General features: G+C 39.0%; 1 protein-coding gene across 18 annotated transcripts in view; it reads right to left on the reverse strand.

Moving 5' to 3' along the window:
* sno (strawberry notch) overlaps nucleotides 1-26,534 on the reverse strand; it is a 49,524-nt gene extending 22,990 nt beyond the window's left edge. For 2 of the 18 annotated variants that reach the window (XM_067086012.1, XM_067086011.1), the window contains exons 1-9: nucleotides 26,279-26,314; nucleotides 22,114-22,137; nucleotides 17,300-17,393; nucleotides 15,916-16,098; nucleotides 14,204-14,419; nucleotides 12,551-12,607; nucleotides 7,139-7,281; nucleotides 6,644-6,706; nucleotides 3,216-3,281 (exon numbers count right to left, since the gene is read on the reverse strand). In XM_067086012.1, the coding sequence (XP_066942113.1) occupies nucleotides 3,216-3,281; nucleotides 6,644-6,706; nucleotides 7,139-7,281; nucleotides 12,551-12,607; nucleotides 14,204-14,419; nucleotides 15,916-16,098; nucleotides 17,300-17,393; nucleotides 22,114-22,137; nucleotides 26,279-26,299 (867 nt within the window). In that variant the 5' untranslated portion in view covers nucleotides 26,300-26,314. Of the gene's footprint in view, nucleotides 1-3,215; nucleotides 3,282-6,643; nucleotides 6,707-7,138; nucleotides 7,282-12,550; nucleotides 12,611-14,203; nucleotides 14,420-15,915; nucleotides 16,099-17,299; nucleotides 17,394-22,113; nucleotides 22,138-26,278 lie in introns of all 18 variants that reach the window. The other 16 variants (XM_067086016.1, XM_067086014.1, XM_067086015.1 and 13 more) reach the window with 11 other exon arrangements.
* Nucleotides 26,535-26,737: the final 203 nt, after the last annotated feature.

The following is a 26,737-nucleotide window of genomic DNA, read 5'->3' on the forward strand; positions in this document are numbered from 1 at the left end:
TCTCGAATTTCAGAGGCTAAAACTTATGGAAAATCGTACCCTGATCCAAACACATCAACCTGTTACGCACCTTGCACTGGTTGTGAATACATTTTAATTCTGGACAGACAAGGCTTTGAGGCGACGATCTATGAACTTGCTATACATTAAATAAACGTAAGTCTTCTGGTCTTTCCTATGGAGAATTGGAAACCTACTGATGAGGGCCAGTCTAATTATTATTATTATTATTATATTATTATTATTATTCAGAGGATGAACCCTATTCATACTGAACAAGCCTCCCAAGAATATGGTCTTGGTGTTCATTAGAAACGTAACAGAAGGTAACGGGAAATACAGAAAGAAGAGACCACTTATCAAGAGAAAAATAAATTAACAAATTAATAAATAAATGCATAAAAATTTAAATAAAGGATTAAAATGCAAGGAGAATTAGTGTAAAGAGGGTGCTGCAAAGAACACCTTCTCACTGAACTCAGGTTTACAAGTGGGGAAAAGTTTTGAGACGAACGGCCTCAATTTGCACCTGAGAGGTAATTATGAGCATCCTATTTGAGAGTGGAGCAGAAAATCAGCTGCCTTTTGGCCTGTCGTACTACTCTACACAAGATAGGCGTTTGGGAAGAAAGGGGAGGAAATTTTAAGCTGGAGACGATAAAATGTTAATATTCACGATTTGAGTACTTTGAACAACCATATAGAATAGAAAGACAGTTAAGCGAAAACAATGACTTACCCTCCGTTATGAGCTGTGACAAAGGCCATCTTTTTAAATGACTAAAATAGCTAGAATATAGAATTTAGGCTAAAGGCCAAGCACTGGGACCTATGAGGAGAGGATGGAAAGTCAGATCGAAGAAAGAGAATATGAACAGAGGTACAGTAAAAGGAACAAAAGGTGTTGCAGCTAGGGGCCTAAGGAAGGGACGCCGCAAAGAACTTTGAGTAATGCCTATCACTGACGGCACTACCGTACTCCCTTACGGGGAAACGGCCGTATGGTGCGGTGTCCAGAGGCTAGAGAATGGACTAAGATCTCGAGGGATTCGATTGTGCCTCGCAGTCGAACTTCTCCAAAGTTCCAGCGGTCCTTTATTCCTCACACCGTTGGACTGTGGAACAGCCTTCCTGGGGATGTCGTGCAATTGGAACTTCTTCTTCAGAAGTTCAAGCAAGGGTGTAATGCATTGCCACCCTAATACTATTCTCCTTATTTTTTCAATATATTTTTTATCTCTTTGTTAATTTATTAATTTATTTTTCAATAAATGAGTGGGATCTCTTCTCTATGTACTTCCCTTTACCTCCTCTTACTTCTTCCTAATGAACACCTTAATATTCTTTGGAAGCTTGAATTTCAAGTCAATGGCCCCTGTGGTGGGCTTGTTCCATATGAATAGGGTTGAATCTACTGAATAATAATAATAATAATAATAATAATAATAATAATAATAATAATAATAATAATTAGTTTGGGCATGTAGGGAGAATGGGAGAGGAGTTATCAGCCAGAGTCATAGTACATATGGCAGTGGTAGAACAAAGACCAGAATATTATGAGAACAGCCTTAGATGATGTCACAGACCAGATACAATTCTAAGCCCCAGACATAAAAAAAAAACAGTAAAAACTTCATCTTCCTCTAACCTCAAAAATGTAGTTCATATAAAAACAAATTTGATGCTGACAATGGCATGTAATACTGTATGTGTTATTCTCCATTCTGTTTATTTCAGTGTAATGTTTACTTACACTGTATTTATAAAAACAAAATCATAGTTTTAATAAAAATGGACAATAAATGTCAACTGCATGATAAATTCAATCCAGACCTTTAAAGTAAAACCACAATCTTGAACACTTCATATTCTCTCCACCTACCTACATTAATCACAATCCACTTGGTGCCCAAAGTTTCATGTTACCAAAGTACAGGAATCACATTAATAATAACAATAAAACAAAAGTAGACACAGATCAAAAAGTCACACACCAAACATCTAAAAGCTGGATTTAAAAACCCTTATACAGTATTATTATAAAAATGAGCCACGAACAATGATTGACAGAAAGCAAAATAAAAAAAAATTGTAAACAAAAAATTTTAAAAAGCTCCCAAAGTGTCAGATACACCCTACTCAAGGAAAGCAACTTTAAACAGTGCAACTGCCTTGCGTTGTACAAATTATGTGTAAGTAAATTGCCTGACTATCTAGATTAACTCGAACTGGAAGATTTTGTTGTGGGAAACAAAACATTTCCACACCACTGAATGGAATATGCATCTAATGATAAAGGGGTTTGAATGAAAAGTGGGTTTTTTTTTTATAAATAACAACATGGCATTACTCATTACAAGACATTATAGTAGTATGATGTTTGCCAAAATAATGCTTAACTATTATCCCACATTCTTTAGCAGTAACATTAAAATATATAGGATTTTTCTCATCCTCTTTTCATACGATGTAATCGTCTTCAAGCATTACCAGCTATGCAAGAGTTCCTCAATAAACCCAAATCTTTCATTGCACTCAATGTTTCAAATACATACCCGCACTAGCACCTTGTGAAATTATTATCACCGAGAAATATGTCCCAAGAAATGCTGAGATTAGGGAGTTTTGCAATACTGCAATACATGCAGAGGAAGCAAGCGCAATTTGTGACAGGAATTATGCAAAGCACTGCTTTTTACAAGTTCCATTATGAATTATGCCTATTGCATCAGAATTTTTTTATTGGCTTTTAAAATCAAAGAGGCCTTCACTTCAGGCTATCAACAGCTGATATTTCAGAGGCCAAAAGCATAGATAAAGAGCCCTTTGCTTCAGTACCTGGATAGTCAAGCGATTACTACGGAATCTGTAAAGTCTAAGTTACCAGAAGTGTATAAATTAACTGATGCCTGAACCTTTAGGCTACAGTACGCTTCTACTAAACATGCGGCCTAGAAGTGTTTGAGAAAATGCAGAGGTATACATGCTTGCTGCGTATCACCACGAAAAGATGTTGAAACACAAAACCCAGTATGTGAATACATCCCCATACACGACGCCGTCTATGCAAGTATCTACGCACGAACACTAAGCACTGCACATCTGCTAACGCATCACAATACACGTGTAAAGTTGCTAGCCATGCATACTGTTTGCTTTACAAAAGGCTGGACCAAGCAGTACGTTCTGACGATACTGCGACACTAACTTACCAGGTGGGGTTGAGGGGGAGGTGGTGGGGGGGCATAGTATTTCATCATTTCCATGAAGTTAGCAAGCTAAGAAACATAAGGGAGACAAAATGTCACTTGGGATGTCACAAATACAATACAGTACGGAAATCAAGTCTAAATTCTATCTCCGCAAGTTGGGGACGAACCATTCAGCTCGAATCAAGTACAATACACTGTCCCCGGAAATGGTATACGCTAAGATGTATACGATACTGTACACTGATGGGGTGATATTTCTTGATCACATACACAAGTGTTATAATTCTCAAGCAAGACACTACTGTGCTAGACCTATGACTTTTCTTCACTTTATATTCAATTAAATGGTACATCTATACATTTCAGGTTCACTACCATGAAAAACATGCTGCCATACCACTAGGATTCTACAGCTAAATACATTGTAAACTAATGTCATTACAGGTACTGTAATTGTTTTCGCTGGGTCTAAAATGTCAACCCCAAATCACTTTGCTGATCATGTCTAAAAATATTTCTGGTGATTGATTATTATTATCATGTTATTAACAGGCTTGCATACCAACAAAACTTGTCAGCCATTCCTAATGGTAAGCAGAAACATGCAAATCAATTATTTAACCTGACTGACGAAAGAATGATCACCTGTTGGACGTTACACATTGCATTCATTCTCTACCTTTGAAAAAGAATAAAAATTAGGAGGACCCAAGAGAGAAATCTCAATTCTGTTGTAGCATGTTTCCCAACATTTCATTCATTTCTAGTTCTCTAAAGTTTCTTCTAATGGCCAACAACTGAATTTAACCTGTCGTTAATCACACAAACAATGGGCAAAATGACACTGATCAACTCGGGAGAGAAAGTAATGTCTGTGTTAGGGTTAATCACCATAATCAGGAAGATCATACGAAAAATGAAAACTTGGAGAGTGTCGGATGCAATGACAAAGTGCCACCGTCAGATGGGATACTAAGAGAAGGAGACCTTTACGAGAACGCAGGAACGGAAAGAGCTGGTCCCCCGGATGTGACGGGTAGACAGGGCTCGTGAGAGAGACGTGAGGAGGGAGAATCAGTATTGGAATTTTGCCAAAGCTAAGGATTTATGAAGCCAGGAGAGAAGCTAACGTAAAGGAGTGTCGATGCTGGATAACAGATTCATTAAAGAGGGTGGACAGCATTAGAGTATATAGGCCTAATTACACTGTTATCTTGGGAGAGGCTTGCTTAGCACAACTTAGATTGCTGCAAGTTAACTTGATAGAGAGGGACAGAAAGATGTCAAAATGACTAAAAACGGGGAAACTGAGAGACGAAGAAAGAAAAAATGAGCATAAAGAAATAATGACAGCAAGCGTAGCAGCAAAAAGTGGTCAGAGGTAACTGAGAGAAACTGTGCAAGAGGCAGAAGTAGAATGAATGGTGGTATTTGGAAAGGTTAAAGACAAAATTGATTAGAACTTATTTAAACCTCTGGTAGAGGAAAGAGAAGTACACTGGAACAAAGGGAAGAAAGTTAAGTATACCTTAGTTTAACCAGACCACTGAGCTGATTAACAGCTCTCCTAGGGCTGGCCTGAAGGATTAGACTTATTTTACATGGCTAAGAACCAATTGGTTACCTAGCAACGGGACCTACAGCTTATTGTGGAGTCCAAACCACATTATACCAAGAAATGAATTTCTATCACCAGAAATAAATTCCTCTAATTCTTCGTTAGCCGGCTGGAGACTCGAACTCAGCCCTAGCAGAGCGCTAGCCGAGAACTCTACGGACTCGTCCAACGAGGGAAGAGGCTAGACAGTAGGGAGCAAGGGCAAAGAAGAGGAGTTGAGAGAAATGGAATCAGAATGTCGTCACACCAGAGGAAAAGACTAAATATACAAGATAGCAAAAGTGGCCGAAGAAACACGGAAAAGCTGTAGAAGAAGCAAAGCCTAAGGACAAAATTGGAGAAACGATACAACGAAATAATGGAAGCAGTATTTTTGCAACCCTTCTTAATGAATGGAAGATGGTGGTGTTCTTGGTAAACCAAGAGAAAGTTAACAATGGAAGAGGTTAAAATAGCCATAAAGAAGATTAAAAATAGAAACCTCCAAGGCTCGTCCAGAAAAACAGTAGATACGGACATAGCAAGGCAAAAACCTATAGGAATGCCCAGATAATCATGGAGGAAGGGGTCAAATGGATTCCTCGACCTGATGGAAGTTCAAGCTGAGAGACTAGAGCTAAAGAAAATGAAGAGAACTCACTCCACATCAAATCCCATGAATGGAAAAGTTGGTGCAAAAGTTTATGGCAGTGGTGATGATGAGAGCAACTTAATATGAGAACCACTTTTACACAAAGGGAAACGAGGTACGATTAACATCCCTACAAAAATCTTTGTAAGCCCCAATAATCCTCCCTGGAGCAAATTGACAATTCGACTGAATACTCTTAAAAAAAAAAGCAATGTCTGGCAACAATCTGCAAGCGTACGTGTAGATATAAAAATAAAAAAGCAGGTATTTGCAACAACAAAAACCAACTCTCTAGTAGTTAGTCTTCACAAAAAATCTTAAGCACATCAAGTTCCTGTCCTAAAATTCTAAAACCCATGTTTCTTCCTCCTCATTTATGATAATTAGATAGAAAAAATCCCATTTACTTCTTGCCTCGAAACAAAATTTATTTTTCCTAGTCACAAGAGACACTGTTGATTTCAAAGTCTAATTCTTACCAGCATCCTAAACTGATGTCAGCTATTTCACTCAAGTTTGCAAATGCATCATCAGGCAAGTCCAACTGTACAAACGTTATGCCCACTGAATTAACGTTTCAACTTTTAACGTTGGGCAGTTCCATAAATTTGGGGTTTACTGACCCTGAATTTGCCTACTGTAATTGAAAGTCAGGAATGAGCTACAAAAAGCCTAAATGATATAAAAACCAAACACACATGAAAATGCACAGGTGAAAACTAGCCCTTGCAAGTATACCATAAAAAGTCCTACTTCTAAATTAATTCTGAAGATGGAAGTATAAGATAGAATACTGTTAGTTTTATTTCAATTTTGTCATTTAATAATCACTACGGCACTATATAAATAGGTGTTATAAAGATTTTCAGGTGCAATTTAGCATACAAATCTGTAGAAATTCTTTGACCTCTGTACAAAACTATACCTAAGGTTAATCATTAAGCCTCACGGTGCAACATGCGTTGAAATCCAACCAAAAGCTGCAGGTAGTCCCCAGGTTATGGCGAAAGTTCCGTTCCAGTGGCGTGCCGAAAGTTGGAAAACGCCGTAACCCGGAACAGACTTTTTGATGATAACTGAAAAAGCACTGTAAATGTGGAATGCCATAAGTCGGAGCCGCCGTAACCCGGGGACTACCTGTAATTGCTAGCTATGGCAAAAAGGAGCAAGAGTACTTACCCCTGGGTATAAACCCATTAGTTTCTGGACTTGAGGTGCCCCAGTCTGCGACATGCTCATTGCCTGTCAGAGAAACGAGGGAGTTGTTTTTCAGAACAAAGCAGTGATTGCTACTGTATATGGTATAATGTAGATCATTGCGATGTACTCATCAGAATGTAAGATAAAAAAAAAAAAAAAAAAAAAAAAAAAAAAACTTGAATATTTCAATTTGTCTAGATCTTAATTACTGTATGTTTCATCACAACCCCACTTAGGGGTGTAAAAAACCTGTCTGTAGTAAAACTTGCTACACTCGTGATTACCATTTAAGAATGTAGTAATCCCTTTTTTCCAGAATGCTTGCTTGAAATTCATTCTCATGAGAGACCATTAATTTTAGTCTAACTCTGAAGCCAATCATTTGCACTTTACTTCAGTACCTTTAATATGCAGAACAAATACTTACCCTACAACAGCATACGATGTTAAATAATTCACAAAGTATGAACTAACCTGCTGCATCATTAGTTGTGCTATGACTGGGTTGCTCATATCAAGCCCGGGAGCTCTCATCGCCATGAGGGATTGCATCATCCCCTGTGCTGCTAAGGGATTGCCACCCATCATGCCCAGGCTGCCCATCATACCCATGCTCGCTGAAAAAGGAAACAATTTCCGGTAACTGTTAACAACTTAAAACAGCAGCTTTTGTCAAATGTACATTAGATTGATGTACAAAGTGAAGTCATCATTTTCTCAGATCTATTAAAATCCTCCCTATTAACACTCACTAGTTTGAAACATACTCTCACTGGATATATTTTAGGATAGGGACGAGGTTTAAGTTTTTATTGTAGCAACCAGTAACTTCTGGATATAACAAATGGTAGCAACTGATCAGCAAGACAAGGAACTCTGTAAACTAATAATAATATATCAGCAATATCTACAAAGCCAGGCAAGATACAGTTATGTGGAAATACACATCAAGAAGATTCTTGCAGGTTCACAATATAAACAGTACAACAGCTAAGTAGCAATTAATGCATTGTAATTTGCTCCACGTGTGACTGTAAACCAAACAATTAGTAAGAAGTCTAACACCTTAAAACATAACTGCAGTGAAGAGGCAATGAAAGCTCTTGTCAATGGAAAAGTCTTGATATGTTACTCAAGCCTACCACCCACTTAGCTGAGGCTAAGCAGAGCACTGGAAAACTCCTGAAGGGGCCTTCGTGATGTGTGAGATATCGCCACGGGAAGAGAAAGTCCCATATTTCACCTGTCAAATTTTCATGTTTCTCAAATGTTAGGAGACCAGACATATACTAATGGAGTGAGAAAGGAGGCCATTCATCAAAGACAACATGTAGGTATCTACTGCAATAAAATGCTGAATTACACTGACAAATTATACACCTCTCTGGTATGTGTGAAACATAAGCAGTAGGGAGAAAGGCATGATTTTTGTAGCCTTCCGCCAACGTTCCACCCAAATGGAAATTATTGATATCAGGCAATATCAGCCTTGGGAACAGTAAGGAAACCAAGAAATAAGCTTCTGGATTCTCCAAGTGTATCAAGGCATACAAGCAGCCACCTGGACCCAATAGCAGCAAGTACGTAATACAGCGAAACGCTGATCTCATGGTGTATGCGAACAGGACTATCACCTTGACTTCTTCCTGAACGTCCCGTTACAATGCCAAAACAATTCCTAGTGGTGAAGTAGCAATCACTACAATCTACATCTTCTTCCCCATCTTCAAAAGTGATACTGAATACCAAAATTGGAGTTACTGCTAAAAAACTTCTCAAAACAAGGGTCAGGGAATGCTACTGCATTTCCCTGAAGACCATGAGATTGGCCATTCAAATGAGTCGAAGTTCGACTTGTACTGCTTGCCAAATCAGTACAAAACACTGAACCAACCACTGATCTTCCTCATCAACTCTTGTGTGGAGGACATTAAGATCAACCTTCTGTTCAAAAATCATCATATATGCATTTCAAGTTAACAAACTAAAACCATTGCCATGCACTGGTACTTCAAAAACTTGTGAAGACCAAAGAAAATGGCCCTGAAATGGTAAACAGCACCTCTTAGCACGAGCCTTGGCACTCGTTCCAAGCAAAATGCATAGATATATTTAGAATATCATCTCTTTCTCCCCACTGATGGACCTTCTCTCAACTCCACCATTCCCACTCTGAAAGGAGTCTGCCAATTTAACTTGTTGCAGAGGTTCAGTTCCATTACTGGTTTCAACATCGTGACCACCTTGGGTATTCTAACCCTCCTCTATTGCTCCAGTCTTCATATCCTATGAAGGTTACAGAGCAAATATACTTTTACACCATATAATTATCGGCTAGATGTCAAGTCCTTTACTTCCTCTGTAGTTATTTACATTACGTAAAGTAAGATACGAAATTAAAGATAATTATATTAGGTAAATAAAAAAAAAAAACAATACTTATATTGGGCACAGTACAAAGAGTACATTTTTAAAGCTTCCACACTGACTTTGTTTCAGTGTTCCACAAAATTTCAATCTACTTTTTTGGCTTTTTGTGTTCAGTATCTTATCATTACTGCTCACGATAATGGTTTGGACTTACAGTGACTCCTCTGCATATGTAAGTCGGGTTCTTGAACCCTCATGTAAGCTGAAATTGTGCATAAAAACCCCCTTATAAAACCTTCAACCCCATTTTTTTTGTTTTAAAACACACCAAATAGAATATACTATATAGCCACATATAGGCCTACTGCATGCAACTTTGAATTATGATTTCACATGCGTGGTATATAAATCAAAAAGTAAATAATGCTTACCAAGTGTATTTGGTAATGGGTAACAGTTAGCTTGGTGAAATAATTGCACCATCTAAATTTAGGGCAGAGCAATCGGTTCTTTGATGTAACAATACTATTACTAGTGTAAATAAATATCTTTTAATACCAGAAGGAACTATAATACGAATTCTGGTAAACTACTCATTTTCTTAGTTATAAAATCCCATTGCTTTTACAATGCATACCAATAATGAAATAAGTGTGCAGTACTGTATGCATAAAAATAAAAATGCTTACATCGAAATTATTGCAGCTAAATAAAAAATATGAAGTGAGCCACATTACGAAAGAACTTTTCTTAGTCCTTCAACTTTTTCCACTGAATATATCCATTACTGCCTTCTTTATATAAAAACTAACGTCCTAAGCTGCAATCTCCAAGCCCTTTTTTTATTTGGCCTGAAGGACGAAGAGGGCGACTGAGGCGGGAACTCTATAAAAGGCTCAATTTTTTAGATAATTTGTATTTTACCTAGATTTTTAAATCTAGGAATACTACAAATTATCTTGAAAATCTTTTGCGTGTTCCAAAGCAAATACAAACCATTACCTCTTATGTAAGAGACTCGCTTAAGCAGGTCACTGTCTCTGTCACCTGACAAGAAGCTGAGAGCCCAGAAATACCACAATCCCACTCACAACAGCAAGACAGGGATACAATCTCTCCTGTAACCTCCTACTTGTTCTGACATAGGGATGACAGACTGTTAGGGCCCTGGGTCTAAGTGAGGGGACAGAGGTAAAGCAAAGTACTTAGGCGGGATACTTCTTAAGCAGCCACAGCCTTTGTCACAACACCAGCACTATCAGTGGTAAACAACAGTCAAACATCTTTTCTTATTCCCTGTCACAGCTGTAACCTCTGAAATTCCTCATGTATTTTGGCAATTGCACGCCAACATCTACTCAGGAAATTGCAAACTAAACACTTGCTAACAGAGAACAGAAAATGGGGATGAGCAAAATCGACATCACAAAAATAAAAAATGAGTAGGGATATTTTAGAATTGATGAGTATTCTCGTGACTGCAAAAAGAGTACTACATGGCCATGGTTCACATGGATACTCAGGGTAGTAAGGGAAGGGCTTGGGTTTCTCCTCGAGAGTAACTGTCTTCTCAAAAGTAGCAGGAGACATTTTGTAGATATGGAACACAGTGAAGATACTGGAAGGGATGAAAAACAATTGTATCTACACAGAACATTGTTATATACATTAGAAACCATATGGCAAAATAGATGAAGAGCACTGCAGCTACTGCAAGAGTGGACTGTATTGCTCAGTGCTTGCCTGGGAAAAAAATTTAAAATTCAGATTACAGTTCCTGCTAAATGCATTACTGCCGAAGGAAAACCATACTATGAGGAGCACCTGTAGTCGCTTCAAGCTCTCGTCTAATGAATTAAAAGCATATGTATGGCCCGGCGACACACTGTGTGCTACGACATCTTTGCAAAGGCTAATTTCAATCGGCATTTCTTCATAAACTTTCATGCTTTGGCCAACTTTAATTTTTATTTGTATTTGCTGAAGCCTTACAAACTCCAAACTTGAATAAGTTGAGGAGTCTCTGCACAAAAGAATATCCAATTTTACATAAACCTTCATCTCTAAAAACTAGTTTGTTTCAAGTTACTAAAATTAGTTCAAAAAGTAAATACAACATAATACTACTGGACACTTTCTGTAGAAGACTATAAAAGACAATGATGATTGTGACAGAATCTAACACAAGCCAGTAGAGAGTCCCCCTCATGACAGGCCAATCCAGGAAGGATGCCAAAAGACTGGAGAATGACCATCACTAAGACACCAGCAGTTTTGGCTCACTTTTTACACTACGCATCAGAATACTTGGCCTCTAAATGTGGCTGAATGAAATTGCTTTCCACCTCCCAGAAGCTACGTGCTGCACAAATGCTGAAAGTTTTCAATACCATACAATTGTAAATTAAAGAACAGATGTCTGCATTATGAAAGAGTGGTTCTGTCAAAAATATAAACTTATACAGTACACAAGAATAACACATTCAATAAATGGCCGGGCACACAAGTAATGGTTAGAAAAGTTTACCGTATGAAGAGCAAGCAAATAAATAAGGCACAAACACCATCATGACTAGCACTCGTAAAATGACACAACTAATGAAACTGAGAAATCAGTTAGCGCTATTAGAGTTAATAAACTGAATACAAGTGGGGATAAAGCTTCGTTTTCCAATGAGACAGATCCAACAATCGAGAAAACTGGGAAATCATCACATCTAAGTGCTCTCTCATCTTCACCAACCATCGCGTAACTCGTCTGTTTCCCATGCAAAACAATAATCTACCCAATTTGTCAAAATTAATTTGCGCAGAACAGTTTGTTGCCAATAAAACCACATAATTAGAAAATGAAGGATAAAACAATGTGAAAATTACAGGCAATCCTCGGTCATCGGCGGGGGTTCCGTTCTGGGGGTGTGATGATAACCAAAAATCGCCACTAACCGAAAATCGGCGATTTGCAGCGCTTTTTCGGCGCCGAAAGTGCCGATTTTTGGTTAACGGTGCCTCTGTTAGGTACGTATCGGTGCCAATACCCAACTGTCGGCGCCGATAAGCGGAAATCGGCAATTTTCGGTGCCGAAAATTGCCGATTTTCGTCGCTGGACAAGCGCCGTAAAACCGGGTCGCCAGTAACCGAGTCCGCCGTTAACTGGGGACTGCCTGTATAGGGCACAACGTTAGACGTGGAGCAATAACAAAAGCACACTGTACTGCATACTTGTGTTCCCCAGCTTTATCATTTGCAGGATCGAAATATGGAGGAGAAATGAGAGACAAGAGAGTACACGAAGCTTCGCTTTCGTATCATGCGCTTTGAAAAACCAGGTGATGCGTTTCGCGTCAATTTTGATTTCTCCAATCTCTTGACCATCAGTGCATCTCTTCTCTCCAAGATCTAATTTCCATTTGGATTAATCTCTGTTCTACTGATCTGGGATAAGCAAGGTTCTACTGCACCCCAAAGGTATGTGAGAAGCAGAACAGCGTGGACATTCAGGAGTAAAAGTTTACCTGCGGTGAGAGCTGGATTATAACCCAGACCCAGCCCTGGCATTGATACTGGGACGTCTGCTGCACAAAATGAAAGGAGCATTACCTTCGTAAACATGAAATCCCACTAAACTACTTTACTGACATAATATACACAAAGTTAAACTGCTTACAAAATTCAACTATGAAGCGGGCATTTGTCAAAACCTACATTATCTGTGGGTAGTGAAAAAAATCATCTACTTTTAAAACCCTACATTTTGTACTGACAATTAACATGATATATTTCTAAAGATAACTTGATTAACTTCATGTACAAACATTAAACAATATAAAAATGAACCTCACTTGAGAGCAAGTCGAGTTTTGGCTCATATGTAACTAGGTACACAGATTCGTCTTATGAAAAGCAGTTTTGGGAAGAATCAAAACTTACACTCGCTGGCCTTCAACAATCGACACAGAGATAAAAAGACCATGATAAACATGCATAGAGCCTCAATAAATTCTCTGATATAACAATGCTTACTGAAGACTATGTAACCACCAATTAAAGTTCTGGTCTTCTGAAATCAGCCAGTCACTCAAACGAACCTACAATCTTGGAGTATACTACCTAACGAAATCATGAAACGAAAATAATCTGTCAAAAGGACCACTGCGCTAACAAAACTCAATCCCCCCAACATCCCAAACACTTCCCACTGAACTACTTGCTACTTCTGATGTGGCATGCCATGCACACTCTTTACAAAATTCATGGGTATTCTAATGCATCAAACAGGTACATTTTAATCATACGCTTCCTGATAAGAAAAAATCTATTAACACTCAACTCCTCAACTGGAAGAGAGAACTGGTTTTATTGAACTCTGCCAGAACTACTTTATTACATATATGGACTATCTGTACTGAGCATGTTCCTACAACCATTGATTCAAGAGAGGAAAATTCTCTATAAACTACATAGGCTTAATTCCACAGTACTGAAGGACATTAGTAATATTGACTTTAATTCTAGCTAGACTAAACAGTTACAAAATCAACAAAAAATAAGACTAACAATGGAAATACTGGAACATACTTTTCTAGCAACTTAACTTTGAACTGAAAGGCAATGTATTACCAGGTTCAGCATAAGAAAGATATGATAACATACAGTAATGAACACTGTTCCCAATTAACACCAGGATAAAAGTGTAAGTACCACCAAAACATGACCTTCCAAAATATTTCAAATTCTATTAATACAAAATGACTTTAGATTGCAAAACCATTACTCTTGCTTAGCCTTTGATGCAACGTACCTACGTGAATGCCCAGACACTCCCAACTTGGAAGATGATCAGGTGCTAACGCTAAGTGGCACATAGGTGGCACTCAAGAAAACCTCCTTCAAGTCTCGGAGAGCAAACTAGCTCAATTATTGTGACTGAACGACGACCTAAAGAAATCAGACTAAGCAACATTACCATGACCTCTGAAATTACAAAATGAGAAAAATAACCAGAATGGGCGACCAGAGCAACCTGTATTAATCCCCTAAAAAAAAAAAAAGACTGTACAAGTAAAATGAAACAACTGGCATCATAGACAGCTTCGAAAGAAATACCTACAAATAAAGAAAGTCAGAATAACAATGAACTGAAAAAGGGCACGAAATACTTCACTCACCTCTGGCCGGAAGGTGGCCGTCCGGACGCAGGACCTGATAACCTGAAGTGTAAGCAGCTTTTGTGATAAGCCCCCTCTGCATCAACTGCTGCTGCAGGGCTGCTCGATTCTGCAGTCCCGCTGCGCTGGCAATGCTCTCTAGTCCCTTGATGGAAGGAGCTGTCATTCCCTCCAAACCTTTCATTCCTGGTGCTGCTCCAGCCATTGTCTCTAACCCTTTAATACACATGTGAAATCATTGTTAATATAAAGGCTAGAGAAAGACATTATAACAATTATGAATGAGAAAATTAAAAGCTAGAAATTTACAATAAATCATAACTCCTTTCCAGGAGTTCTGTACTACCTAAACAGCTGTACAGCTCCCTCTCAAAGACAACGAAGTAACACGAAGCTTTATGGATAGGGGCAAAGACCCACTCTCTCTCTCTCGGTAACGGAATGAGTGACATATGGTCCTGCTAGGCTACCTTCTTAGCCTCTTTTTGACAGCTTACCAATTTTGCTATAGATGCCTTGAGGAACTGAATGTCTTGCTACATTTTACCCTGAACTGTAGGAGAGAAATATTTGGGGCTGTAGAAGGAACGATAAGAGGATCGAGTACAGACACTGTTGTGTCAGGCTGCTCGGGTGTTCCCATCGAAACTCTCCTTGACTATCTATGCCTAGTCCAGCCTGTTCCACATTAGAACCAACCTGTCACCAAATATTCCTTGTTCTCATCTACTTTCCTTATTCCTATGCTTAACATACATTTTCGTATCCTGAACAGACCAACTGCTAAACTGGGCACAGTGATTTTCCGAGTCATAATCTTTACCAATACACGTTGGGCATTTTGTGTGCCATTGTGCCGAGTCCAAGAAAAATGGTTCCCACACTGATAAAAACATAGACATTCTAAACAAAACAGATATAGGACTTTACCAAAAATCAAGCATAGCATATGAAAAAGTTATTTAATTCTTTTCCCAACAACCAGAGCTCTCAAGCCAGCATGTAAATGAAATGGCAGCAGAAGTCAAGACATCTTGGTACAGCCCTTTATTTCTTTTCTATTATTTTCCCAACTGACGAACAAGCAAAGGCTCAAAAACTCAGGCAACATCATGGAAATAATAGCATTTAGAGGTGTTCTTGTTCAACAAACAACAGATAAGCCACTTTTTTAATCATCTGACAACTATTCAAGGCCTGGACACTGTATCCATTAAACTTTATCAGAACTCTGTCATTAACTTTCCAACTGGACCTCCCCAACCCTAGCTGGACAGTATCTTCTATTTACTTGATAGTTGAGCACGTCAATCCTTTATTTCCTCTTTACAATGTTGACTGGCTCATAACAATTGAATGTGGAACTTTTCATTATTTTCTCCTTTACCTAAAGATATACAGAATAAACAATTTAGGCCAAAGGACAACCGCTGGAACCTATGAGGTCATTCAGCCCTGAAAGGAAAACTGAGAGTAAAAGGTTTATAGGGTGTTAACAGGAGGAAGACCTCGCAGTTGCACTACGAAACAAATCTTTGAAGAGGGTGGAAGTAAGATGGACGAAAGCAAACGAACGGAGGTAAAGTAAAAGCCTTTGGCCAAAGGGACAAACCACAAACCTCTTAAACGTTTGGCAACCACGGCACAAAAGGCATCAACTCCCCCTTCTTAATGTGACCACCGTACAAGCCTCAAGATAAATCAAGACCAACCTGAAGATGAAAGGGCAGTGCTAAGGAGGTCGGGCTTGGGTTTCAGCATTGACTGTGGGGCCGAAAGGAGAGAATTTAGATTGAGGCCAGAGCTGCTTGCACCTAGGGACGATAGCTCATTTGCTTCCTCTTTCTTGACAGGGGGCGGTTCACCTTTTAAAACCCCTAGCGTAGTTCCTCCACCTGGAATGAAGAAACAGAAAATATACAAGAAGTTTACCACCAGGCTACGCAAATAATGTGAAAAATGAAAACGTGTAAAGATGAAAAAAGGAATTATTTTATTTTTTTCAAGTCCTATAGTTTACCACATCTTGTCTTCTCATTTCCAGAGGTCCTTTATTCCTCGCACTGTTGGACTGTGGAACAGTCTCCCGGAGGACGTTGTGCAATTGGAATTTCAGGCACTACAAGCAAAGACGCTACACATTACTACCTTAAAACAGTTCTGTATTTTAATAACTCTCTTACATATTTATCTATTTATTTATCAATTTTTAAATTTAGTTTTCTTTTCTAATCAGTGATCTTTTCTTTCTGTAATTCCTACTATCTTCTAATTTCTTTCGAAATAACGGCATATTCTTTGGAAACTTTATTTTCACACTAATGCCCCGTGCAGGCTTGCTCTAACTGAATAGGGTTCACGTTCTGAATAATAATAATAATCTCTGGTTATCGGCGCTGATAAGCGCTGCTATCGCCGATTTTCAGTTATCGTCACGCCGCTGGAAACGGAACCCCGCCAATAACTGGGGACTGCCTGTATAAGACAAATTTGCAGAGTAGACAAAATTTGCTGGTACAGTCATTTTCACCTTACATAAGATTTCATATTGAGCCTTCTCAATTTTCCTTATACAGTGTAATTCTTTAGTCTTCTACATTAATACTGTACAGTACTGGACAACAATAGGCTAACGTTCATACATTTTTACAGCAGTTTTTAAGCTCTACAGCTGACATCCCCTACTGACGGTTCTGGATTCGCAGTATTTATCACTAAGAAATATCCACTAATTACTGTATTTTCATATCATTTTCATGACTAAATGCTCTTTTTGTGATAAAACTATTAAAATACTCGGGTATAAGCAATTTTCATTTTTTTTTTTTTGTGTTTGAACTAAAGTATCAAAATATTCAGGTCTAAGCATTTTTAGAGGGACTTTAAGTATTCGCGGATTTTAGCTATTCATGGGGTTGTAGGACACATCCCCCACAAATACCAGGGTCGACTTTTACACGAGAAGGTAATGAAATATGGGGGGGGGGCAAAATTTACCATTCACTACACAAATGTAATTACAACACTTGATGTCTGGCAAAAGGAAAACTGGTACTGCGGATACAAAAAAATAACTTGCCAACGAAAGCCACTTACCAGGAACATTCATGTTATCGGGGTCCTCCTCCTCATCCCATTCCTCGGAATCACTACTCTCTGATTCATCCTTGTATTTTCCTTGCTTTGATGCCTGTGCGGAAAAAGGACACAATTAGAAAAGCCTTATTTGAATGAGAGGTCTTATGTCGCTGAAATACTTATGACAAGAAATCTATCCATTATCTCAGGGCTAAATACTTTCCGTAAACTCAAAATACGGTTGTTAGCTGCGAGTTTGGGCAAATATGATGGGAAACAATTGACAGCAGGAATTAAAGATGTGACAAAATTAAAACCGATCGATACAAAATGCCCAATAACCTCAATGATACTTGACAAAAAAGGTTCATAAACCCAAATCAATACACAGAGAATTCACAAATACTGCATAATGTTGAATCCATATAACATTCCTTCTCTCTGCATAGCAAAGCAAACATTCCTTCTCTCTGTACAGTGAAGCCTAGAATTGCATTATTGACAACAGCCCACACATCATCTCAGGTTCTTAAATGTTCAGTAACCACCATTCATCATTTACTGGACTTTCCACATCAGTTTTCCCCTCTGTGCGTTGGTCATAACACAAGTTCTCTCCACCCTCTTCTGACTTTTATATCACCTCATTTCCTGACCGTCTACTCCTCACTTTCCTTCATCGGATGCTCAAACAATCTCAGTCTCTGAGATCCTGATCTTTCTTCCAGCAAAGGATTGACCCTAATTTAGTAATGGAGTTTTTCCTGGTCTAAATCGTCTTCCACACCAACACTAAATATAAAGGTCCCTTTATTTCCAATCTCTCTATTCTTGATGCATGGCTAGAGCTCAGTCACACAAAACTGTCAAAACTGTTGGCACATATTACGAACCTCAGGGGGAATGAATGACTAAAAGTGAGGGACCACTTAGCCAGCACAAGTACTGGTCCCTTTCGTGATTCTACGTCCTTTCAACTTAGGCCCCACTACAGCACACTATTTCCTGCTCTTCCCAAAGTCTTTTAGGTTGGGCTAGTGAGAAAGGGTATACAGTACTGTACGACTTTTTAGTATCTCCATAAAAAATTACTTAAAGAATAAAAATATACGGAGGATCAACCCAATCCAATGTAGTTCATCGTTAACCCTTTATTCGTGTACAAAACGGTACAGCATTCCTAATAAGAAGCTCACCTCAGTACGGTGGACCCCTGCCTATTCGTGGCTTTACCTAGCCGCGGATTTTTCTGTTGAACGTACATACACATCATTCACGGAAAATTCGCCTACTAGCAGTATTTTTCATTGAGAAACATTCACTAATGACTGTATTTTCATATTTTCGTGGCTACTGTAAATGCACTTTTTGTGATAAAACCATTAAAACACTCAGGAATAAGCATTTGTAGAGGGGTTTCTGGTGTCTGAACTATCAAAATAGGCAGTTATGAGCGTTTTTAGAGGGGCGTCAAGTATTTGCGGATTTTAGCTATTTGTGGGAGGTTGTGGTACGCATCCCTTGCGAATACCGCGGGTCAACTGTATTCGATTTAAAACCAATTACAAAATATTTCCCACAAATTACAGCGATTCATTAACGGGCTGTAAAAAAGGGCAACTACAATCGTAGCTGGTCTCAGTGAAGGCATGCAACCAAACACTCTGCTCCAACTTTACTGTCAGGTAGGTAGTGTCAATGAGATGATTAGGCTACGATCCTCCTTGGGCTCTTGGTATCCACCTACTGACAGAAGAGAGAGGTACCAGATGTACGTCAGTGACAGGCAGGGAAGGACACGAGTGGTACGTCGAAAAAGTTAAGACATGCTGTGAGCAAGAACAAAAGTTACGCTAGACACCTTACTTCACATCATGAATGTAAACCTGTCACAACAAAAGGAGACGAAGACAAGGAAGAAATGGCATTGAAGAAGGAAAATAAAAATGCAAAATGAATGACAGATTAAAATAAAAAAAAAATTTCAGAAATGTGGACGAGACGATCAGAGATGCCGCCAGTGGGCTGACAGTTGTTCTTACATTAAATTAAAGAGGTGGTTTACTAACAACGACATATGAAGAGATACATGGACGTCACGTACAGGTGAAGGAAAAAAGAATAAGAGAAACTATGGGTTAAGCAATTGCCAATGTCCTATTCAAAATAAGAACTATATACCTGTACCTCTCTCGAACCAGGATGTGAATGCCACATAATATTTAAGCAAAACAACTGTGTAGCCAAACTGGTATATCTACGAACAAGCACAGACATTACGGCAGCATAAGGGCAAACTATCCACGCCTTTCTAAGCATGCAATAGAACAGCAGATCTTGTACGGTAGTACGAAAATTATAGAGGAAATAGGATAAAGGTTTGGAACCTGTTTATGGGGAGAGGTACAACACCAAAATGCCTCTGACCGAGAGGGAAAGAACCTGTGGATAATGCTACAGAAATGGGAAATTAAAGATAATTTGCAGTGTAGAATTAATGGAGAAAAGGAGGGGGAGGGGGGGCAAATAGTTGGTAGAACACATACAAAACCAACTTAAGAGAGGAAAATAAAAGTTTTGAGGTAGAATGACAACTGACATAAGAGCAGAAAGAGGTATAGTACGTACCACTAAACTGATAAATCAAAATAAACATGAGTAGAGCCGTAGCCGATGAAAAACAAAAAAGGAAAGATAACAGCAGGAACGTTTTAAAAACAAAGTGAGCAAAAAGAAGCCAAAAGAAAAACAAAAGACTTGAGAACAGTGGGTATGATCAAACTGTTAGTTGGTAACCTCTTGCAAGACACAAAAAGAACTAAGGGGCAGCAAAGATAATATTTAAAAGAATTAATGTACACTGACAATTGAAGAGACTGAGGCAGTCAAAATACGAGGACCACTCTTAGCTATAACACACTAATATAGACTTGGGGTACAAGAACTGCTGTACAGATTCTGAAATACCATAAAAACACTTGGTATATGACAAAGATGACTGGGGTGGTGGACTTGTAGCACAGTACTGTATAGGCTATGTAAGTAACGTACTGTGAAAAAACTGCCATAAAGGTTGGCCAATTAGCCATACGCTAAATTTTTAAGAGGGAAAAAGGTGTTTAAAATGTTGGAACCGGACACGAAATTCCATAACTCAGCCGTAGCCTTAGAAATGAAGGCAGAATAAAAGAGGAAAATGTGTTTGTAATGCATATACTATAAAGTAATTAGTGAGATCAATTAATGAAATATATATGAATATTTATCATTTTCGATAGGGCATAACCAAAATCCAGGTACCGTAATGTGATGTACCTCAATGCCCAAAAGGACGCAAGGCAAGAAACGTCAGCAAAATTTGTAAGGGAAATGTACCGAAACCCACCGCTTGAAGATCAGAATACTGGTGGTCATAACTACTTGGATATGTAGGTGGGCTTAAATTAGGGGTAAATCAACACTAAAAATTAAATTCCAGTAGTAACTCTACAAGAATTAGGAAAACTACACAGGAAAATTCATTTACGGCAACAGATCAGGACGAGGAAAGCTTAAGGTATATGCAAATAAAATAAACATTTGTTGTACTGTAATGCTGGAGAGCAGATTGCATTCAAGCAAAAGTACTACTCAGACCAACTGCTCCATAATTTTAGCTAGACAATAAGGAACAACCAAATAACATGACAATCAAGAATAGCATTAAAATACGTGATCAGCTCGAAGTTACAAGAGGAGTCGATGGAGCTGAACAGAATTTTATAAACTGTAACAAAGAAATATGTGGTGGTGGCCAGGTGGGGAGTTACCATAACCTAGACACTTCATTCACTTGCAAACCCAGGAACTCTGAATTCAGAATCTAATATACTAAAACTAGCAAAAAGAAATGTTCTATTTATAAAATCAGGAGGCTGCAGTACTGAAGCTGAAATAACACTCTAATGATTACAAATGAAGGAGAAAATCGCACTGAAAACACTAAACAAAGAACCACAAGTCACTGAAACAGGCTGAACTAAAAAAAAATTTTGTTCCAGTACAAATGGAAGCGTTACAAAGTAACCAATCTTATTTTGGTCTAAAAAATTTGATTTTTTGTACAAATAACTCCTCTGTGCAAAGAAGAGTTCCTGAATACTGTACAGAGCAAACTGTAACATAACTCTCAACTTAATTCTTAAAGGTTTCCTCAATTCAAGAGTTTCCTTACCATCTATTCAAGCGGAACATACAACTAGAAATAACGCAACACTCTAATGAAGTTCAGTACAGTCTGTTTATTCCTCTGAAAAATTCCCAAGTTTATCCTGCTTATTAAAATTGCTATAGACCAAAAATGATGGAATTAAAAGATAATTGTTTTACAAACAATTATCTTCGTGTAAAACAACTTCCAGCAACTACATCATGAATTCTCCTCCTACCATCTTTTGCGTGATTTCAGTCAACCTTACTGATACCAACATGTCAGCCATATTGTTGTGTCTAACCAGATAAATTTCATCATTTAAAATACTGTAAAGTACTTTGTATTTGCTATGTACTTCAGTGACTTTAACTGTACGTGTTTCATTCTTATCGTATCTAGTGGGTCGGAAACCTTCAAGAATGTAGTCAGTCATAAATTTGACATTTTTTCACCATCCGCATAATATATTCAAGTACCGGATGTTACCAATAAAGCAGATCTCTTAAAGCTGACGTTAAAATGGGTTACTTCATTTCGACCACAATTGTACTCAGAGTCTACACAGCACTGAGAAAGAAAAACAATCCTGGCAATAAATACCAATGCATCTAATGAACCACTGCAACTACTATACTCTTACCTCTTTATCTTTTCCCTTGCCAGGCTTGAAATGAGAGTTCATACCTGTTAACTAAACCTTAATGATTGGAAACAGCTTGGTACGAAAGCTTACGACATGTACTGCAAAACTGATTAGCCCTAGTCGCTACAAATAATCTCGAGGTCTACCTTAATTGCAGTCATTTTAACATGTTTATTACGGTACCATTAACTACCATTAACTTTCAGACAAACTAAATCTCCGCCCTCCTTCTTTCCGTCCAGATCTTTCTCTCGCCACTGCGGCTTCCGCCACACCATATCCACCTGTAATGTTAACTCACCATTTGCTCCCCTACAAGCAATCTTGCAGCAATATCCAACGTCTTTATATAAGCTATATCGTATATGGCTGAACTTGTTTTAATTCAACAGCTCGCGAATGATTGATAAAATCCCTACAGATAAGAATTACCCAACACCACCTTCTGGACACATGGTGAACAGTACAATCTTGTGACAATGGACCTCTACTTTTCCAAATTCCAAAAAATAAGGACAATTGTCTCTGATCAGGCAAACGGAGCACCAGAGAATGATTTGGTACATAACAGAGTATGCTACAACTCAATACCTTATGCCTTGGAAGGTGAGAGGTCTTTCATTATTGTAATGTGGCCTTATAGCATAGTACGCAAAGTTCATTTGACTGTACATACTGTTGAAGACTTCATTTTTACAGTACAGTACGACACACTGCAAAAATTACCACTCCTCGCACCACCAAAAGAAGATTTGAATGGACTAAACTTATTCCCACTGTATAGATAGAAGGTTCTAACTGCAGAGGAGTCAAGTCAATAAGAGGCCCATACAATATGTACAACTTGGTCCCTGTTATTAAATCTTAAAAAGTAAATTTAACAATCTTGAAGGGCAAAAGTAAATAGTGTCTGTACTTCCACTCAGGAGCAGAGCAAATAACCAGGTAGTGTTGCTGCAACTATTTGTAAAAGATGAATTAGTTAAAACAAAAAGTCAAAATCAGACTACAAAGTAGCAGAAGTTCCAGAGTTTTGTGTACAGTACAAATTAACTTGGCTAGCCTAATTCTAATTTTGACCAATCATCTCCCTAGGCTTGCCTGAAATTATAATGACCTCTAGTTGCGTAGCTAAAAATACACTCGACTTAGGCTACAGACTAGGTGTCTACAACTACAGTACTAGAACTAGGCATAGCCCTGTCTGGGCCAAACAGAAACTACTCTTCCTTACGTTACATACTAGGTGTCTACAACTACTCCTCTGACAAAGCATAGCCTAGCAATTAAGCCTGTCCTAACCTAGTTGGTTTGTCAGATTATCCTAACCTAACATTAATGAAGACTTCTGTATGTCTGAAGTTGCCCACTGCAGAGAAACCATGACAGCTCTCTACAATAGGATAGGTGACCCTAACCTACAATCTAGACTCATTTCATTTTTTTACGTTGTGACCTTAAAATAATTACGAAGTGTCCACCAATTTCCTGCGTTTCTTACCACGCTTTTTGTTATTTTTAAGTTGTCTAATATTGAATACTTGGCGTTTGAGAGAGCCTACATTATGCTAATGCTAGTCATACTCTTTTGTAAAATAATTGCACTCTGAAAAGGTAACTAGCAGGATATTTGCATAAATTAATTAAACTGTCCATCAACCATATATTTATTATGTACCAAATACATAACCCTCATTCTTCTGACTGTTTATCTCACGTTTTGCATTTTTTTTTTTTACCCTACAGTTGATGTAAACCAATTGGCTTCCTTATTTACGGTGCAACCAATTTTAGAATAGGTTAATTCCTAAATTAATTTTTGGTGAATCAAGACACAACTTCAAGGTGTAACCAAAAGAGCAATTGCATAACATACTCATTTTTCACCAAATACAAGAACCTAACATTTTTCTGACTGTTATTTTATGTTTCAAGTATTTTCTACCATTGCTCTTACATAAATCAATCACTTTTATGATTATCATCAATTATGAATATATTAAAAACAAAGATTTCCTGTCTATGCTCAAATTCATTTGCAGTTGGGATTTCTTTAAACGGGTTAGTGAACACGATGTTATGATCTTCAAAATTCCTGTATGTAAATATTTTCTTCAAAAATCTTAAACTTGCAATGTTTTAACTTTACTCAAAGCTTCAAAAACCAATAGACATAGCCTACAGTACAGTACTTCCTATTCTTTTTGTTTCCCAAAGATACTCGGAACTGGTTAAAACAATTGTGAACACCAACTTGTATATAAGTCATACATTTCAGTTCCCAAATTCAAATGGCTCTCTCTTGTCTACACTACTGACGCTCAAAGAGTAAGATTAATATAAAATAATGATCTGTATGAGAAATTATACTTTTTTAAGGGAAAAGTTTAATATGACCTACTGCGGCGGAACGGAAATAAACCTAAAACATGACCGTTTCAGACGAGGCACCTTGTGAACCGGCACGACTTATACCAAATGGTGCGGATGCGAAGAACTATTATGTACGGGACAGGAAATCAATATATGTGTCATGATGTGAATGACGTCAAAATGATCATAAAACAACTTCTCTTTTGCCTGCAATTTCTGAAGATTTCAGCGTAGCCTACACAAAAATGTCCAACTTTCAAGTTAGCTCATAAGCAACTGCCCAAACATATATATATATCTACCACACTAATATGGCTGACATGTCAGTCTAGCTTAACCTAACCTAGCAAGGGTTTGAGTCGAGTCAGGTTAAGGTAGCCCCAGACGAGCACCTAACCTAAAGTAGGTATGGCCAATGTACGGAGTTATCGATATATTTAGGATAATGAGAAGGTTAAGCTTTAGCCTGGGCAAAGTTCTCCTAAACGTTGAGGTAATATTTTTTTCTAGATTACCGAAACGATCTTTCAACTATTATATCCTGCAATCAATGAGTCGCACGATTAAATAAGGTTCTGCAGGCAACAACGAAGCCATTAAAAATTCATGACATTCAATAAGTGTTAGAGATTAAGTGGGAAAAGCTTTCTTAAATGTCAAAGTAATTCTTTTCCTTGATTGCCAATGCGATCTTTCAAATACGATACCCTGCAAGCGATAAGTCAGAGGATTGCGTAAAGGGTGCTCCGCGGGCAACGACGAGGCCCTAAAGAAATCCAGGACGTTAAATTGACAGACAATGAGCGGGTTATGGTTTCTTAAACATCGAGGCGATTTATTCTTCCTTGATTGCCGAAACGTCCCTTCCACTATGATATCCTACAAGCAACGAGCCACAGGAGCTTGTAAAGGGTACCGCGGGCAACAACGAGGCCCTAATGATATCCAAGACGTTCAATAATTGACAGATAATGAGAAGGTATAGGTTTCCTATAAGTCGTAATTTTTTGCTTCGATTGCCCATACGTTCCTTCCACTGCGACACCCTGCCAGCAACGAGCCACAAGACTGCATAAGGGGGTGGGCAACAACGAGGCCCTAATGACATCCAGGACGTCAAATAACCGACAGATAACGCATGGGTTATGGTTTCCTAAAAGTCAAAGTAATTTTTTCCTTGATCGCCCACACGTTCCTTCCACTACGATAACCTGCAAGCAATGAGTCACAGGATTGCCCAATGTTCTGCAGGCAACGACGAGGCCCTAAAGAAACCCGGGACGTTGAATAACTGACAGATACCGAGCGGGTCAAGCTTTCGTGAACGTCGGGGTGACTTTTTTCCCCCGATTGCCAATGCGATCTTCCCACTGCGATACCCTGCAAGCAGAGCCACAGGATTGCGTAAAGGGTGTTCCGCGGGCAACGACGAGCCCCTTTAAAAAAAAAACCCCGAGGTGGAACAAGCGACGGAGGAGGAGGAGAAGAAGAAGAGGAGGAGGAGGAGGAGGCGGACCGTCAGAGGAAACGAAGGGCAGACCGAAAGGAAACTTCGGAGCAGAGGCCTCATCAACATCCCCCCTCCACATGTAACTGTTTTGTTTACATGTTTAGCTTCCACATTTCCGAGCCTCGGCATCGCATTCTGTGTACATCGCTCCTCTGGAGCCCTTGGAGCTCGGCAAACTCCGCGAAAGGGCTGCCCCCGGGTGCTCGGCCCCCTTCGGGATCGATTCCGCGCCTTCCGAGCTGCTTTTGATTGAAAAAATCGGCCGAAATGGTCACTTACAGCTTTAGCTGGACGCGGCATCTCTCTCCTCGACACTGCTTCAAAAATAACTATCGGGTCGCGGCCCTCGGCCGCCCTCGGCGCAGACCGCTCCCACGGACAAAAGCCGATCGCGATCCGCCGGCGTCAGGCGGTCCGAGCCTCTTCTCCGCGCCCGCAAGCGGGATCGAAGCTCCCTCTGGAGGATCCGACGCCCCTCCTCCAGGAAAAGTTTGTTCAATCTCCGTAAGTAGTGGCACCCGTCCCCGACACCGATACCCTTCGGAGTTTATTGAAAATGTCTGTAGAAGGAACGGAGGTAACCAAGTATTTTTTTCGCAGTTAACAAAGGCGCTCTCCGTTCCAGGCTTTCCGTTCCACCTCGACGTTCCGTTCAGGCGCCGGGGAAGTCCTCGTGGAACGCCCAACGGGCCCTGGTGGCTATATGACGCCCACCGTCAATAATTTAAGTGCGAAATG

Source organism: Macrobrachium rosenbergii, chromosome 42 (assembly GCF_040412425.1).
Source record: "Macrobrachium rosenbergii isolate ZJJX-2024 chromosome 42, ASM4041242v1, whole genome shotgun sequence".
Classification (NCBI taxonomy): domain Eukaryota; kingdom Metazoa; phylum Arthropoda; class Malacostraca; order Decapoda; family Palaemonidae; genus Macrobrachium; species Macrobrachium rosenbergii.